The 18,148-nt window shown below is 35.9% G+C and overlaps 1 protein-coding gene across 17 annotated transcripts in view; it reads right to left on the bottom strand.

Moving 5' to 3' along the window:
• The window catches only part of SIPA1L1 (signal induced proliferation associated 1 like 1), a 417,008-nt gene that overhangs the window by 75,003 nt on the left and 323,857 nt on the right, over nucleotides 1–18,148 (bottom strand). For all 17 annotated transcript variants that reach the window (XM_077122897.1, XM_077122901.1, XM_077122902.1 and 14 more), the window contains 2 exons: nucleotides 9,013–9,116; nucleotides 6,018–6,175 (listed from right to left, as the gene is read on the bottom strand). In XM_077122897.1, coding sequence (XP_076979012.1) covers nucleotides 6,018–6,175; nucleotides 9,013–9,116 — 262 coding nt within the window. The remainder of the gene's footprint in view (nucleotides 1–6,017; nucleotides 6,176–9,012; nucleotides 9,117–18,148) is intronic.

Below are 18,148 nucleotides of genomic sequence, written 5' to 3'. Positions count from 1 at the left end.
ATTGTTCTTGCTGTTTTTCAAAGTAGAGTCCAAAGGGCCTCTGCTTGGCCACAATTATGTTAGCCTAGTTTGCAATACTGTATCTTCTTAGAAATACTACTTACTTTAAAATTACAGCCATATCTCATTTATCCCGCACTGTTAAAGAATAAGACTGTTACTCAGTGGTTAGTTCAGGCTGAAACAGTTATGGACAGTCAGAATTGGAGGGCACCATGGAGATGTCAGCACTCCTCAAACTCTACTAATAAAATCTTCAGTTTTACCAGATACCGAGTGAGCATTTACTTTAACCTATGCTTACTTTGGCACTATGCTAGTGCCAATAATCAAGCATGAATATGTCACAAGTTTGGCCTTCCAGAAACTCAAAAGTCCTGTGGGAGATATTTCAGTGCCCTGTTGGGGAGGCACTAGGTACTACTAGCAACACTTGGAAAAAGTACTTTATCTGGTCCTGGGAGGTCAGGGGAGCTTTCTCGGAGACAAGAGGAGGCAGGAATTCATCAGATAAAAGAGGGGTAGGGGTATGTGTAAGAAGAGGCATTCCAGCCCAGAGGGCAGCATGCTTAAGGAGCAGGAACAAGAACATGGAATGCTCTGGAGAGCTTTAAGTAGCTCCACATGCCTGAAGAGTGAGGTAAGATGGAGGTGGAGGCGGAGTTAGGAGAAGCCAGACTTGAAGGGTCTCAAACAGTTGGCTGTGCTAGGGAGTCTGGACCTACCCAAAAGGATTTTGAGCAGGAGAGTGATGTGATCATATTTTTGTCTTTAGAAAGGTCAGCGGCATTAGATGATAGGCATGCTGATTGATTATGGCTTGAATAGCCCATCTGATAGAATTTTCCACCACTTGACCCACTGGGATTTTTTTTCCTACCTACGTGAAGCTTGCATGTTTATCTGAAGTCAAGAGAAGAAAAAAGGAAGGACACAGGCCTTCCTGCCTAAACTACACTCCCTGCCTACATTAGCTGCTTTACGTATGAGATCTTAAGTAGATGTCAAACAACCTTCTACTACAGAGAAGGAGAAATTTAACATCTGAGAGGTTTAACAATCTGGTTTGATTCCAAGTGATTTCTGCACTGTATCATACTGCCTTCGACATTTATTACATTTTAACCACCGAGTATGGAAATCTTTCCAAAAGGAGGAACACTTATTTCTAACTTCCTAAACACGGTACTGACCCCAATTTAACATTTGCTTTGAAGAACTGGAGTCATTACAACAACCACTTAGAACTACATTAGTTGACAAACTAACAATTTTTTTCATATCATGAAATACTGCATCAGTTTCAATTTCCAAATGTTTAGGATGTCCTAATGATATTTTTATAGTCTTTTCATCTGAATTAGGATTCAAAGAAGCTGCAAACATTGTGATTATTTTATCTTAAAAATTTCCTTTGGTACATAAAGTCCCTTCCATCTCTGTTTCTTGCAACTTAGTTCCTGAAGAAATTGGGGGCCATTTGTCTTACACACGTGTCCAGTGTCTGAATTTTGCTGACTACAAACATGCTCCTCTGTCTCTTATTTATCTGTTTGTCTAGAGGCTTAATCAGATTCAGGTTTGATTTTTTGGGGGATGGGGAAGGCAACACTAATTCATAGGCAAAGTTGTGGTCTACCTTTATGAGGCATGCATTTGTCTCTTTGTGATGTCTACAACTTTTGATGATCAATGTCTAGATTCATTTATTCTTTAGTTGTTGAAAAATTGTGATATTTTACAAGGTGAGCCCCTCTGACATTTCTTTGGTAGTTTTCCCTCAAACTAAATGGCCCCAGACTGCTTTGCTTATTAAATTTGTATCTATTAAATAGTTAATAGTTTTTTCAACATCTCCCCCATCAGTTTCATTTATTGATGTTTTCAGAATATACTTGCCACTAACAGTTCCGTCATCTTTTTGATTTGTAGCTTTTAATCTGCTCTATCAACTGGAACCAGATAATTAAACTTGTAATTATACAAATAAAAGAACAGAAAGGTCTCACCAGGTATGTACATGGGCTTTAGTATGCAGACTTAGTGATTGATTTCCGAGTTCCTGCTTATATAGTGAATATTTAGGGTTGACTGGTCTCTGTAATTAATCTGAAATAGATTTTTCCTATATAAATTTTCCAGCCACCAAGGAGGTATGAAACAACATTATTTTAGGGTCTCATCTGGGAATCTAGCAGAATGCAAAATCTAGGAGGGTAGGGATTTTTCTGTTCATTAACTATTACACCCCTAGGGCCTAGAATAGTACCTAGCACATATATGGTAAGTGCAGGATAAAGAATGGTTGAAAAATAAATCTCTAACTTGATCTCTGTGTACAAATTATCTTACATGTTGATATCGGATAAATTTTCCTAAAACTGTATTTATATGGTGTAACTTAACAAGCTAGCATTAAAAAGCCCCCATTGTTTAATTATTTTGTCTACTGTACTTTCTTGTTCTTTCATCTTCAAACTGTCTGCTTCTGTATATACCACTGCTTACCCCTAGAATTAGTTCTCTTTTCCCATTGAATTTCATCCATCTCTCTTTTAAAACACACATTGAATCTCTTTTTCTCAGTTAAACATTCCTTATAACCTCAGCCAATACTAAACCTACACTTCTCTTCACTATTATGGCAAGAAGGTCCTTCAAGAAAACAATTTTTGCACTTTCTAAAGTTCAGGCACCAATAAGGTATTAGTAAACAAATATGAGTGTTCACGATGGAGATAGTTTGGAACAAGAGATTTTAAATGATAAAAAAAAATCTGAATTACTCTAGCTATATCATTTGGGAATACAGTTAAATTAGACATATACTGTTAGCATAAATAAATGCTTATCTAAACTTCCTCCACCAAAGTAGCCCTAATGGAAGAGGTCTATAATAAATTCACATCCCTAATAGGTTGGGGGTAAGTGGGGTATGAGTACAAACTCACAGGTGTGAAAATCCTTTTTTAGACTCACAGCTCATCTTAAAAATTGATAAAAAAATTTCCATTCAACTTTATTAACACATTTGTTTCATGAGAAAATAAGCCCTTCCACAACTCACCCAAATGGGATGCCCTATTTATTCTGTGCCTTGGACCACCACTCGACATCACCATGTACCCTAGGGGCAAGCCTACCACGGAGTGAGAAGGACAGAGAATAATTAGCTATAGTCGAAATTTCCTATAGGAAAAGATTACCACTTGAGTTTCTTGTGATTTTGTTGTGACATTACAAACTGATATGTTCTCTTCGATTCTGAAAGGTCAAAATTCACAGTTTATACTGTCTTCAAAAAGGCCTGGCAACTAGGAAATTTCAGACTAGTCCACATGTTGCAAGCAGGGGTGTTCAGTGTGCTACTGCAAAGACACCCAGTGTCACACGGTAAGGTTGAAACTTTGGGCTCTCCAGGCAGCAGATTAGAAAAAAAGAGAGAAACATCAAAAATCATGTATTTGGAAAGGGGGGGTGATAAGAATAAAACAGATATCGACTCCTTATTTAGCAAAGTGTTGAAGATGGCCAAGATAACTCTCCTCCTTATCAGTCCGTTCAGACTTGCTCTGTCCAGTATGGTGGCCACCAGCCGCACGTGCGGCTCTTGAGCTCTTGAAGTATGGCTAGCGTGATGACAAGGAATATTAAATTATAGTAACTTTAAATTTTAAAAACTAACAATTCAGTTACTAGAAAACTTTTTAAAAGTATGTTTGGAAACTAATCTTGGTAGATTAGTCTACCTTTTCAACTGCAAATTTTTTGAAATCTAACTATAAATCAAGTATTTCTAATGAAAATTTAGTATCTTAATTGAGATGTGCCTTAAACCTAAATTGCACTTCAGATTTCAAAGACAGTATAAAAAATGTAAACTATTGCACTGATAATTTTTAAATATTGATTATAAGTTGAAATGATATTTGGGCATATTAGAAAAATAAACTATATTATTGGGGTAAAGCAAATACAGGTATACCTTGCTTTTATTGTGTTTTGGTTTATGCACATTGCACATATTGCTATATTTTTTTTTTAATAAACTGGACGTTTGTGGCAACTCTGCATATAGAAAGTCTATCAGCATCATTTTTTCCAATAGCATGTGCTCTCTATGTCATATTTTAATTAAGGTATGTACAATGCTTTTTCAGCCATAATCCTACTGTACACTTAATAGACTACAGTACAGTATAATGTAACTTTTATATACACTGGGAAACCAAAAATTACGTAACTTGCTTTACTGCAGTGGTCTGGAACTGAACCCACAGTATCTCCAAGGTATGCCTGTACAGTGTTAAAATTCATTTCACCTATTTGTTTTACTTTTGAAAAATCTGGCTATTAGAAAAATGTTAATTATATATGTGGCTTGCATTATATTTCTCTTGGATAGCACTGATTTAGACAAAAATTTGCAAAGTAGAGACTCTTTAAAAAAAAAAAGCACTGTTCACCACTTTCAAACTTCGTAGTGCCTAATCAGAAAGGGTTTAGCTTTCTGTCTACAAAGTTATATGAAATCCTGAGCATGAATCCAGTATATAGCATGTTTCAGAAGCTTAGGAAATATTTTCTAAATGCAAATGTACCCACCCCAATCACAGTCAGAAGTTCTTTTATTCTATACCAAAACAAAAGAGCTTTCAAAGACTACAGCCTTGAGAAGAGATTTTAGATCTAGGTTTCCACTGCTGGGGTTTCTGACACCTGAGTCTAGGAAACGACCAGCCTTCCTCGTCTTGAGTTTTCGTGAAGGCTTGGCACCCAAGAAATTCTGGATTAGCTGCACGTGAGGAGCAAGGGCTACAGAGACTCCACTTTCCTTGGCGTGTGAGCGAGGCAGCACAGCAGAGAAGTGAAGAGAATGGGCTCTAGGATCAGATTTATTACATCTGAATCTAAACTGCTCAGTACTAGGCAGGAGACCTTGGGTAAGTTCTGACCTCCAGATATCGGGTAAATTACCTGACCTCCTTGTGCTTAAGTGTCCTTATCTGAAAATGGGGACGAAAACAGTGCCTAGCTCTGTTTTAAAGACTGAATGAGGCAATACATGTAAGATGCCTAGACTAGTGCTGGGCTTATCATAAGGGCTCAACAAATGTAGTTATTGCAATATGTACATGGATGGTGGCAGTTATAGTAGGAGTAAGAAAGTAAACATCAATTGTTTTGTTCCCTGAGTTAAGTTTGCTTATTACTAACTTCCATTACTGTCTATAGCTAGACAGTTATAGATCTCACAACCTGATACCAGTCTGCCAGCTACTTTCTGTGTCAGTGGCTATGTTGCATCAAAAATAAATATCCAAAATTAATAAAACCTAACCTTACAAATTTTAGGGATAGAAAGACATGATCAAATTTCCTATTTTGAAAGGGCAGATTCATACCAGAAGCATCTTAATATCCTTGCATATCCTGTTGGCTCTATGCCAGATCATACTAGCATCACATCCTCACCCTTTTGAATACCTGACCCTTCCAGTATTTCCGCAAAGGCCCCAGCAGAAAGATGTCTGAATTCTAACACTCATGAGAACAGGTTAACAGGTGACACTAAAATAACTTCATCACCAATGCTTAATCAGGCAGCAAAATGCCTCTAAAAGCAGATAGAAACGTGAGTGAATTAAGCCAAGGTTTTGAGCTTTTTAAATAGCAACTGTTGAAAAGGTTCTCTTCCCTATTTATGATTACCATTCTTCTCTGTTCTAGCAATACCAAAAGCAAAATCTAATTAGCAATCTGAGTAATTAGTTGGTAACCAGATGGCATGGATGAGGGGTACCACCTAAAAAGGAGGTGCAAATGGAAATGGCAGGTGTCTAACCAACACGTCTGTGGAATGTCAATGCCATCAGGTTACGTCATTGCGTGAATGTGGCCATCCACATGCACAGTGCAAAGGCAAAATTAAATAGTAACAGACTTCCCACTGCCACGTGAAAGCAGAACTGATGGGTTGGCTAATGTTCATTTAGCCATTGTGTTAGCATCAATACCTGTAACAGACACTGTCAGTGCAAGGATTGTGAACCCTGACAATGACGAAAACATGCTGAAAGTGGGAACGGATGTTTTTGGGGCTGAATGGCTGTGCTCCTGGTTCTTGGAAAACTAGTGTTACAATATCATTTCCAATGTGTCGCTTGCGGAGGAGCTAAAAGAAAAAAAAAACACAACATAAACACAATGCTGTGTGCTTCCCCCACCCCTCAATTCCCTCATGTATTTAAAAACATTCAGTGCTAATCAGTACACAATAGGGTAAATAATCAACAGTTACTTTCAATATTTTAGCCTGTCTCATTCCCTTCAAGGAAGAATATGGAATGCATATTCTGAAATTTGCATAAAATGTATAGTCTGTTCAAATGGATCTAACCAATATCTGGCCACTAACACCAAGTCCCAGCATCTCCAAATCTTCAGTCTCCATAACAATACTTTTGTTCCATTTTCACATAAGGAAGGAACTTGCCATAGGGAAGATTTATAGAGATGAATACAGCTGAAATAATTACAATGCAATTTATGTTCTGGTTTAATTGACTTCATTTAAAGGAAACGTGGCTAAAACATTTTCTGATATAACTTCTGTGGAACCAGCTGGTACTGTAGAAATTAATAACATTCCAGAACGTTGTAACAATTTAAAAGCAGGTTAAATTTCAAGTTTCGATAGCTTTTTAAAATTACAGTAAAAACTGCTTAAGAAGACCACCTGCTTGCTATTTTACATTAAATGGTGTTTTGGGCTGATGGCCTTCCAATTCAGGTGCACAAATCATCCTAGCCTGGTGTCATTTCAGAAGACATTTATTAGATAGTTTAATTCAACAGCATTGAGAAAACAGGACAGATTTATATTTCTCATATTTATTATATGGAAGTTTTTAAAAGAAAGAAAACTCAATGCAGCATATTTATACAAACTATGCACTAGACTAAGTTATGTTTTGTTATTTTTAAAAATTATCCCATGACATTAAGGTATATAAATTACATACCAGTAAAATCAATGACCTAGTATTGGTTGCCATGTGGGAAAAACAAAAGCTTTTTAGATTAGGGTTGAGAATTGGGAGTTAGAATGTTGAGGAATGCATTTTCAATCTCAGGAATTTTTTAAGCATCCCAAATTAAATTCTAATAAGATTCACTTCATTTCTAAATCAGATATATATAATCAGATGCCACTGAAATGAAGGCTAGCTATAAGGATTACTATACAGAATATTCAATAATCAAAGATGATTTATCTAATCAAGTTCTTTGACACACTGAAAACAAATAGCAGAGATGTCACTGGTTTTCCTGCAATACTGTTCTTTCCTAAGATATGGTTTAATATGTGATATTGCTGTCTTATTAAAAGACCCAAATAGAAACAAATCCATCTATTCATTTCACACTATATATTAATGAAAAATAGTATGTACAAACAAATCTCCTACGAAAAAAAAGATTCAGAATATAGTTCTTTATTTTCCAAGTATAATCTATACAGAAAAAATTAATCCTTTATAACTATAGAATGAAAATTTCTTAATATGTAGTAGTACCAGTTGCTCTCATTCTGATTTAACAACATATAAAGTTTAGTCTCACTTGGACACTCAAATTAAATAATTTAGATATCCATTTAAATGCCAACTTACTCTGCCCAGCCATTTAATATAATAAAATAAAAAAAAAATAAGCAATCTAATTTCTTTACAAAGCTTTTTATCACTACAAACTTCATCTCTCTTGTGAGTAATCAAGTAGAATAAGTGTTTATGTCCCTTTAAAGATCACGTTGACATTCTTACATTTTTTGTTTATACTGACTGGTCAGAGTAAGAGGTCTAGTATATTTTTCATAAAGTGATATTTTTCTCTCAGAGAAATCTAGAACTTGAAATTGGCATAAAACTTCTTTAAACATAGCTCAGAGCAGGGAAATTGTCTTCCGACAGGTTTATTTCAAATTTATAGCTGATTCATTGTTTTGCTTCATGTTTAAGATTGCTTTGGTAATCATGAAAGGGAGAACATTCTTACCAAGATTTGTGATTTAATCAAACCTAAAGTGATGAAGTATTAGATTAGATCAGTGTCGGGTTAAATTCTGTGGAAAGAGGATGTGATTCATTCTGCAGCTGGTCTGTGTTATGTTAGTACAACAATTGACAATAACAATATCTATATTCATTTTAAGGTCAGAAGTAAAACGAGGCTACATGTTTACAAAAGCTATTGAAAAGAGAGTTTGTTAGCTCTCTGTTTCTTGTCAATTTCAGTTTGGTATTATTTATTTTGAAATATATTTAAAAAAAAACGAATTACCACATACTTTGAAACAATACCGCCAGTTTCCATTTTGCTCAGTAGCAATCTGTCACTTGTTAGTTTCTGCACCTTACTATATCACTAACTACTTTTAGTAATAGGCATTGTGCTTTTAGAGCTTTTTAAAAGAAACGCTGTATATGGTGCAGACATATGCAATTGTTATGTATGTTCCTTGCTATCTCCTAATGAACACATTATTCTGGGATGCTATTGACATTTATTCTGATTTCCTTCCAAGTTACTATATAAAGGTCCTTTGAAATCTGAAATGAAATATCAGTACTTTCCTGCTTTTGCACAATGGCCTCTTGAGATGAAACTTCACCCACTCATATATGTTCTTTGCAACCCTGCAGAGTCATCTAATCTCCATGATTTCAACTTGTTCTCTTCAGATTTCATGAAAACCACAGTCTCCGTGGGTGAAGAGCAAATGATTAATTCACAAAGCCATCCAGCTGGCTGTTAACCTAGAATTTGTGTCTCTTCATTTGTTTTCGGCTCATTTGCTATTCCTTACTTCCACAAAGTACAAAGCTTCCCGCTGCTGTGACAGGTGCAACATTAAATTCTGGTTTAAGATTTTACAAACTTGCCACTAAGCCTTCTGAGGGAAATGAAACAAGAACTAAAACACAGATAATACAAGTATCTCTTTACCTGTTGCTTGTTGTTAGGTGTGTACGGAAGCATGGTAGAAACATGGAACATAATTTCATAGTCTTTATATGTTGTGTACAGAGAATGGGTTCCAGTGGAGTCAGCTACAGTAAAAGAAGAAAAATATCAATGAGAGGATTATAAAAATAGATCAATTAACCCACATAAGAGGGATAGATTGAAGATCTTAGACAAAATCTGGCATAGGTATTCTATGTACCTTTTATGTACCTGCCCCACTTAGGTAGGGTGGTAAAGTCTTATGGACTCTTCTCAGATTTTTTTTTTGGCATGGTCAGGCTCTGGGAATTGAACCTGGGTCTTCAGCTCAGCAGGTGAAAATTCTTGCCACTGAGCCACTGCTGCACTGCCCTCTTCTCAGAATATTTTTAAAAACATAAAAATATACAAGGTTTCAACAGAAATTATATTTAAAAATTATAGTTATCAAAATAGTACATCATAATCTAAGATTTACATAAGATTCAGTTGTTGGTTTCCTACAACTTGGAAGTAGTGATGAGTGTATTTTGAGATATCTGAAATAAAAGATTATATGATATGAAAATATCTGTGATTTTCATTGGTGACAAAATCAGAGGCAGAGCTGATACTTCTGTGGTTGTTGCTTATATTCACAGGTGAAGGAAATTCTAAGTTTCATTTAGGAGGTCAGTGAAATAAAGAGGGAATTATATCCTGTTCAAGGCCACAGTCCCCTGAACTCTATCTACAGACACCACCTTTTTTCTTAACTTTCAAAAAAAAATCGTAAAACATAAGATACATACAAAACAAAGAAAGAAAAACACAATAGTTTTCAAAGCACTCTTCAACAAGTAGTTACAGGACAGATTCCAGAGTTCGTCATGGGCTACCATACCATCTTCTCAGATTTTTCCTTCTAGCTCCAGAATACAGGTGGCAGAAGGAATAAGTATTTTTTACCATAAGAATCCCTTTTTAATACTTCTTATTCAAATAAGAGAACTGTTTTATTCATCACAAACACATGGTAATTTAATGGGTGTAACAATGAAGAACAAAGGTGTTATCAAAATGCCCTACAAGTTTTTAAAGGCTTGAATGTATTCTGCTTTTACCTTCATTTACTGGGAAAAAAAACACCACATTTACTCCTTAATCACTTACAAAGTTTCAAAATTTTTAAAGTGCCCATAAATATCTGGAAAGCAGAGAAGAGAATTATAAAGCCCAAAGGACTGGGAAGTATCTTTTTAGACACGAAGCACTTGGACTGACAGGCTGCAGTGTGAACCAAAAAGCATTCATTCTGGGCAAACTCAAGTCTTAACCAAATGCACTTCTGAGGATCAAAACCCCTTACTGCAGAGTGGAAAAGTATTTGCAAAGCCCCCTTCGGGGAATGGTGAGAACGGGGAGAAATTCAGCTTCCCCAAGTTGAATTCTTGATATTCTCACAAGCAGTGGGGACAACCAAAGCTATAGACTGAGCCCCCAGTCTTGGGGTTTGTTCATGTGAAACTTAACCCCACAAAGGATAGGTCAAGTCTACTTAAAATTTAGGCCTAAGAGTCACCCCCAAGAGAGCCTCTTTTGTTGCTCAGATGTGGCCCCTCTCTCCAGCCAACACAATGAGCAGACTCACCACCCTACCCCTCTCTACATGGGACATGACTCCCAGGGGTGTGGACCTTCCTGGCAACGTGGGACAGAGATTTTGGAATGAGCGGAAACTCAGCATCAAGGGATTGAGAAAAACTCTAGAATGAGCTGAGACTTAGCATCAAGGGATTGAGAAAACCTTCTCGACCAAAAGGGGGAGGAGGGAAATGAGACAAAGTGTCAATGGCTGAGAGATTCCAAATAGAGTCGAGAGGTTATCCTGGAGGTTATTCTTATGTATTAAGTAGGTATCACCTTGTTGTTCAAGATGTAGTGGAGAGGCTGGAGGGAACAGCCTGAAAATGTAGAGCTGTGTTCCAGTAGCCATGTTTCTTGAGGATGATTGTACAATGACATAGCTTTCACAGTGTGAGTGTGTGATTGTGAAAACCTTGTGTCTGACGCTCCTTTTATCTACCTTGTCAACAGATGAGTAGAACATATGGAATAAAAATAAATAATAGGGGGAACAAATGTTAAAATAAATTTAGTTTGAAATGTTAGTGATCAATGAAAGCGAGGGGTAAGGGGTATGGTAGGTATAATCTTTTTTTTTTTCTGTTTTCGTTTTATTTCTTTTTCTATTGTCTTTTTATTTCTTTTTCTGAATTGATACAAATGCTCTAGGAAATAATGAATATGCAACTAAGTGATGATATTGTGAATTACTGATTATATATGTTAATGTCTTATTTCGTTTGTTAAATTTTCTTTAATTAATAAATACATTTTTAAAAACCCACCTCACTGCACTTTAGAGAATGGTGTTGCAAAGCAAAACTTCTACCATACCAAAAGGCAGCAGTTCAAAATTCAGTATGCACAGCATCCCTTGGGAGCTAGTTTAAAAGGCAGAGTCCCATGCCCCACCCCCAGAAAACTGCTCAGTGGGTATGGGGTATGGGGTTAGGCTGAAAAATCTATTTTAAATAAACATCCCAGGTGATTCTAATGCAACAGCTCTATTCCCTTAGGTACTTCTCCAAGAGTAGAGGACAACTGAGGCTTGCAGACACAACAGTTCTAGAGTCCTGAGTTTTAACCTTCAGTTTGTTGGAGAATCTTAATTTTTAAGCTAACACAAATGCAAAGGTTTAAAATTAAGCTAAACATAAAATCAAGCATGGACTAATTTTTCAAAGTTGCAAAAATGTGTCTGAACATGTTACTTCACTCCTCAAAAAAAGCTTAAATGTTAATGACCACCACCCAAAAAAACTACATATTACCACAAGAGAATATACTAAATTGAACTAATTGGGACAGGTCTTGCGTATAGAGAATTTACCTATTGTTGCTTGCTACAAACATCTGTAGAATTGATTAGTACATTTTAAAACTTTAAAATGAATGTGTCAGGTTTGACACGTACTTAGATGAGTTTCAAGTCAATTTTAAGCAAGGTTAATGAACTAGAAAAAGACTGTAATTCTGTATTCATTTAACATTTTGCTTTATCACTGCCAGAGAGGCAAATTGATGTGGAAGACAACCCTGAAGATAATTTGTTTTTCGACTTCTAGCCCTTTTTCTCTTTCCTCAGGCATGCCTCATTTCCTACAATTTATGCTACTTTACCAGCCTTTTTCTGGGGACCCCAAAGCTTTGCTGATAATTTTAAACAATTTGAAACAGTTTCAAAAGTTTTACAGTTGAAACTAGGGCGTAAACAATGACATATTCTATGTAACATTAATTTGGAAAATTGTAACAGTTCTTAAAGATGCATTTACAGTCACTGAGGTCAAATAATCTGATTTTCAAGAAGTCCTACTATTTAAATAACAATGACTACATTTCCACCCAGCAGAGTTTTAAAAGAATGACAATTATAAAGAACTAAAAGATCTTCCAGGCCAACATACAGGCAGAGTGGGGCATGTTCTCAGAATACAGCTTTCCTAGACAGGACACAGAAAGCCTTGCATATCAGGGTCTCATGGTCACTAAAATACAATGAGACCATCGAATACTTTAGTATTAAAAAAAATACAGCATACTGATTGCATATGTAGAATGGTATGATTTCTAAATGTTGGGTTAATTTCTTTTTTTCCGTTAATTAATAAAAAAAAAAATACACTCAAAAAAAAAAAAATACAGCAAACATTCTTTTCCAGTTGCCCTAGGAAGGTTTAGCAACTCTATTATATACATAATAATTCCAGGACTTTGAAATTTCTTCCATCTCAGTTTTTCTCTACTTGAGGAGAATATATATTAAGCAATTCCTAAAGGGAAAATATGTTTGTGGAAGAGAGACAGGAAGAATATAATACAACTTCATATTTGTACAGAGCTTTAAAACTTAAAAACAAATTCACGTATAGCATGGGTCATTTTGATCACCATTTTATTTGCCACCAATCCACCCTACAAGTTAGTGGCATATATTCGACTAATAAAACAAGTACTAAGTAGAATTTCTGATACTCAAAGCAGATGTTAATAAGAAGGTACTGAATAACTGGGGAATAAGAATACTCTTTTTAGCTGCTTTGAAAAAGTATATGTAAAAGATAAGCTATATTAACCACTTCTATTTGAAGATGGTTTGAACCAGTTAAGTTTGTAAAAGCAGTTTTAGATATGGTCATGGTCATAATCAGTCTTTACTTCTCTTCTGGCTTAACTCCTTTGCTTTTAGGTGGGCTGAAGTTTGAATGATCAAGGTGCTATGTGTGTGAATTTGAATCAGGAGAAGGTAATTAGACTTGTACAAAAATGGGCAAAGGACTGGAAAAGACATTTTTCCAAATTGACAATAAGCACATGACAAGATGCTGAACATCATTAGTCATCAAGGAAAATCAAAACCAGGAGATACCACTCCACCCACCAGGATGGCTCTAATCAAAACCAGGAGATACCACTTCACCCACCAGGATGGTTCTAATAATAATAATAAAAAAAGTATTCGAGAGTATTTTTATAATAATAATTAAAAAAAAAAAGTAAATGGAGTCTCATTCATCTGTGGAACACTAGTGAGTGATCTAACAAATGTGGGGGTAGGGGGTAGTAAAAGGGTATATAGCCACTATGGAAAACAGCTTGGTGGTTCTTCAATAACTTAAAGTTACCATATGACCCACCCACAATTCTACATTTAGGTATATACTCCAAAAAGAACTGAAAACATGTGTTCAAATAAGAACTTGTAGAGGAATGTTCATAGCAGCATTATTCACAATAGCCAAAAGGTGAAAACAACCCAATGTTCATCAACTGATGAATGGATAAACAAGATGTGACATATTCATAGAAAGGAGTACTGTTCAACTATAAAAAGGAATGAAGTGCTAAGACATGCTAAAAACGGGATGAATCCTGAAAACATAATGCTATGTGAAAGATACCAGACACAGAAGGCTACATATTATTCCATTTATATGAACTATCCAAAATAGGCAAAACCATAGAGACAAAAGGCAGGAGCTGGAAAGAAGGGGAAAATGGAGACTGAGTATTTAGTTGGGTTTAATTTTCAGGTAATGAAAATGTTCTGGGACTAGACAGTGGTGATGGCTACACATTATGAATGTACTACATGTCACTGAATTGCACACTTTAAAATGGTTAAAATGGTAGATTTTACATTATATGAATTTTACCACATAAAAAAAAGAAAAAGTAATTAGACTTTTAGCTATTTCTTGGTCACTAAAGGATGTGTGAAAAGCTAGATGAAGGAAAACAAGCCTACACAATTTGATTTTTGGAAAGCTGCTAATTTTAAATATTCATGAACATAAGGAGAATGAAGAAAGCTTAAGCTCAGTTTATTAATGTCCTTACCATTGTAGAACACATCAAATGCAAGGCAAAATCACAAATACATTGCGGGTCTGTTTTTTTTTTTTTTTTTTCCTGAATGGGCAGGCACCGGGAATCGAACCTGTGTCTCTGGCATGGCAGGCGAGAACTCTGCCTGCTGATTTTTATATAGTTTGAAAAACCTATATAATACTCAGCTGGCTGCTGGGAACCACCCACTTAAGCTGCTGATAGTGGAGTCAGATATAGAAAGATTCTATACAACTTTGGCTCAGGTCTGGGAATGCAAAAGCCAACGCTCAGGCGCATAGCTGGGCACAAGTATTCATGTGTGAAACGCTGATATGTATTCAAGATGAGGAACACTTCTGCCTTTATGATATTATTTCACCCACTAACAAATTAAATATTTGGTGAACAATAGTTATTTAAGTCAAGAATTCTGCCTGCTTTGGCATATATCATATTTACATATTTTTTTCCATGTAATTTTAGCCATTTAGGAGATGGGTTACTTAACTTTTGTGAGGTCAGGGTCAAGAAGAGGTAGCTGCCATGAAAACTATAGAGTTTCCTTACATAGGGCCTTTTATATTTTAAAATAGGGCCTTTCATATTTTTAAATTTCTTTGCCAATACTTCTCAGGAACACTCACAGGAAAATCCTTAAAACTATAACACAGTTCAAAGTTAAGAAAGTAAAAATAGAATCCTTTTCTTCATTCAACAGTTTCTAGAAATCCAAATAGCTCTTTGCCTGTCTAAAGCATCAATGCAATGCTAGCTTCTTCCCTTTCCAAATCAAAGTTAAAATATTCCTGTAAAGATATTAATCGCTGTATGGAAAGTCCTACTTCTCTTCTAAGACTGTGAATCTCAATTGCTTTTATAGCGGTGATGAAACATAGGGGGAAACAATGAACAGTCACATACTAGGGCCAATTAATGAAGGCAGAGCTTTAAAGGAATGCTTTAAAGAGCTTCTAAGTCTCCTCTGTGCTGACTTGACAGACAAACCTTAGCCAGGAAAAAAAAAATTTCCCAAATAATAATCTATGAGCACAGCTTAACATGAATGTGGTCTCCAGCTTCCAAATGACAAACTGCTGGGGGACAGCTTTGGTTTTGCATTTACTGTAGTGTGAAGAGACGGTAATTATCTAGAGGCTGTATCACCCAAATAAGGAAACAGAGAAAAAATCACTACTGAAAATTTTTTCATTATGGAATTGTTCTAACGCATGACATATTTGTAGTATGTTTGTTTGATACAAGTCCTTATTTCTGAGATGGGAAAATAGGCTTTCTACAGTAAACTGGGAAAAAAGGAGACATGGTTTCAATAGTTTCATCAATCCTTCCTTCCCTGAACCACTCTTTCCTTGAAGAAAATAATTAAGAAACTGATTATAATGACAATACATGACATGTCTCAAGAAATGGTTTGGGTATTTTTATCCCATAAGGGCTTGAGAAAGGGGAAGACATGGCCCAAAGGTGGGGCTCTGGGCTTCACAGTGGTTAATTCTACATTTATTCTTTCTTGAATACTTCATTAACCAGACCACTGGGATCTGTTTTATCTTCCTAACACTTACTAACAGCGTAACCTTGGGCATATTAATTAATCTAAACAAGCCAATTAGGTAAAATGGGGATAATTGATAAGTAGCCTAGTTTGTGGGGATTAAATGAGGAGACATGAAAGAAAAGTGGCTGGGGATTCTGTTTCTAGCAATAACAGAGTACTTTTAATAGGACTTGCTAGTGTAAATAACTAGAAAACTACCAAAATAACTCAAACAACCATTTTCAGACACTGGACAATAAACAGCAAAGCATAATGATCCCTGAAAAAAAGGACTCAAACAAGGTAAGCCCTACAATCATCCTGGCTTTCTGCCTAGAGTCATTTTTTGGACAATGATATAGGAAGGAGGGAGCTGGCCACGCAGGATGGTCTTGCCAAGACAGACTGGAGTTTAGGAAGGTTGGGGTGGCTAATATTTCTGGGTACAGCAATAAAGAAGAGGAAACTACAGAGCAAAAAGAGGTCAGAAATCTGCATGGAGATCCCCCTTGAGTATTGGGCTGAATACTAAGCTAAAAACACACAAGGTGAGATTTCTAAAAGCCAGGCAAAGAAAAACTATTAGTGAAAGAACAATTAAGAAGGATTATAAACCATACAATTCCCACAGCTCACACAGGGCTGGGAAACAGTCAAGTTCTGACCAGTCAGAGTAAAGTGACCTTGTTGCAATGTAGAAATTTAGACACAAGAAAAGTCATGAGTTAATTATAAGACTAAATTATCTAGAGAACAAAGGCTACTTTAGGTATGCCTCAATAAAGCTTAGAAACAAGACTTATTAAGATCAAGCTGTTTTGTAAGTACTTAACTGCCCCTGTCAAAACAAAACACTTTTTAAGGAAGAATACAAATTTCAGATACTAGACAATGCAACACTCACAATGTCCAATATTCAATTAAAAATAACCACAGATATGAAGAAGCAGTAAAATGTAACCCAGAAGCAGGAGACCCAAAAATGACAGATTAGCAGATGAAGAGTTTAAAATGGCTACTATAAATATACTTGAAGATTTAAAGGAAAACATCAATTTAAAGAAGAGAGAATGAAAGACATAAAAAAAGAGAACCTAATGCAACTCTGGCCTTGAAAATGACTGTATCTGCAAAAGAAATTAAAAATGGCCTCACAAGATAGAACCTGACATCATGATAATAGGAATTATCCAAACTGAAGCACAGAGAGAATAAACGTTGAAAAAAAAAACACAAAAAGTAAATGGAGCCTCATTAATCTGTGGAACACTAGTGAGTGATCTAACAAATATGTAATTTGAGACTCAGAAAGGAGGGGTCAGGAAAAAAAAAAGAAAGAGTGGCATATAATATTTTAATTTGACGAACACTACAAATCCATGGTTGTAGAGGTCCAGAAATTTGCATGGAGGTCCCCTTGAGTACTGAATGGGCTGAATACTAAGCTAAGCACACACATAGAGTGAGATTTCCAAAAGCCAGACAAAGAAAAACTACTAGGGAAATTGACATTTACAGGGTCACATGAAGAAGGAATGATCTTTTGGTAGCATTTGTTCTGGAAGGTATTTCCTCTTTTTAAAGATTATACTGAAAAAAAAATTTCTTGATGCAAAATAAAGTTCAATGAAATGTGGTGAGATTATCTCACAGTACACAGAGCAAAGTTCTCTGTGGGTGTCAAGGTCAATAAGGGCAGCTAGGGATGTGAAGTGATTGGCTGTTGCTTATTTCTGGAGCCTGTCATTGTTTAATACCTGTTTAAATGAGGCTAATAACCCCCTCTACCTTTTGCCCCTATCAGTTTAGAGTTAAGATAGTTTTATATACTGCCGTTTTTGGGTCTTTAGAATAGAGAAATTTTTTACTTTTTGTTCACTTTAGGAAACTTGATACTTTGAAAGGACAAAAAAGGAAACTGTGAATCCTTCTCAGGAGACATGCCTTGGAAGATTTCAAAAGGCATAAAGGAGTGGGATTCAATGAAAAGGGAGCACCTGTTTCTCTGCTGAATGTACTGCATTCAGAACATAAAACAGTACAGATAGTGAGTCTGCTAATTCAGGCTCATCCCCCTCTTCTCCTCACAGTTGTTAGGAATATTGGGGCAAAATGTTTAAAAAGTGCTTATTTTGCTTATTC

The sequence above is a fragment of the Tamandua tetradactyla genome, chromosome 12 (assembly GCF_023851605.1).
Source record: "Tamandua tetradactyla isolate mTamTet1 chromosome 12, mTamTet1.pri, whole genome shotgun sequence".
In the NCBI taxonomy this organism is placed as follows: domain Eukaryota; kingdom Metazoa; phylum Chordata; class Mammalia; order Pilosa; family Myrmecophagidae; genus Tamandua; species Tamandua tetradactyla.
The sequence above is the reverse complement of the archived record's forward strand: the minus strand, read 5'-3'. Positions and strand labels throughout refer to the sequence as shown.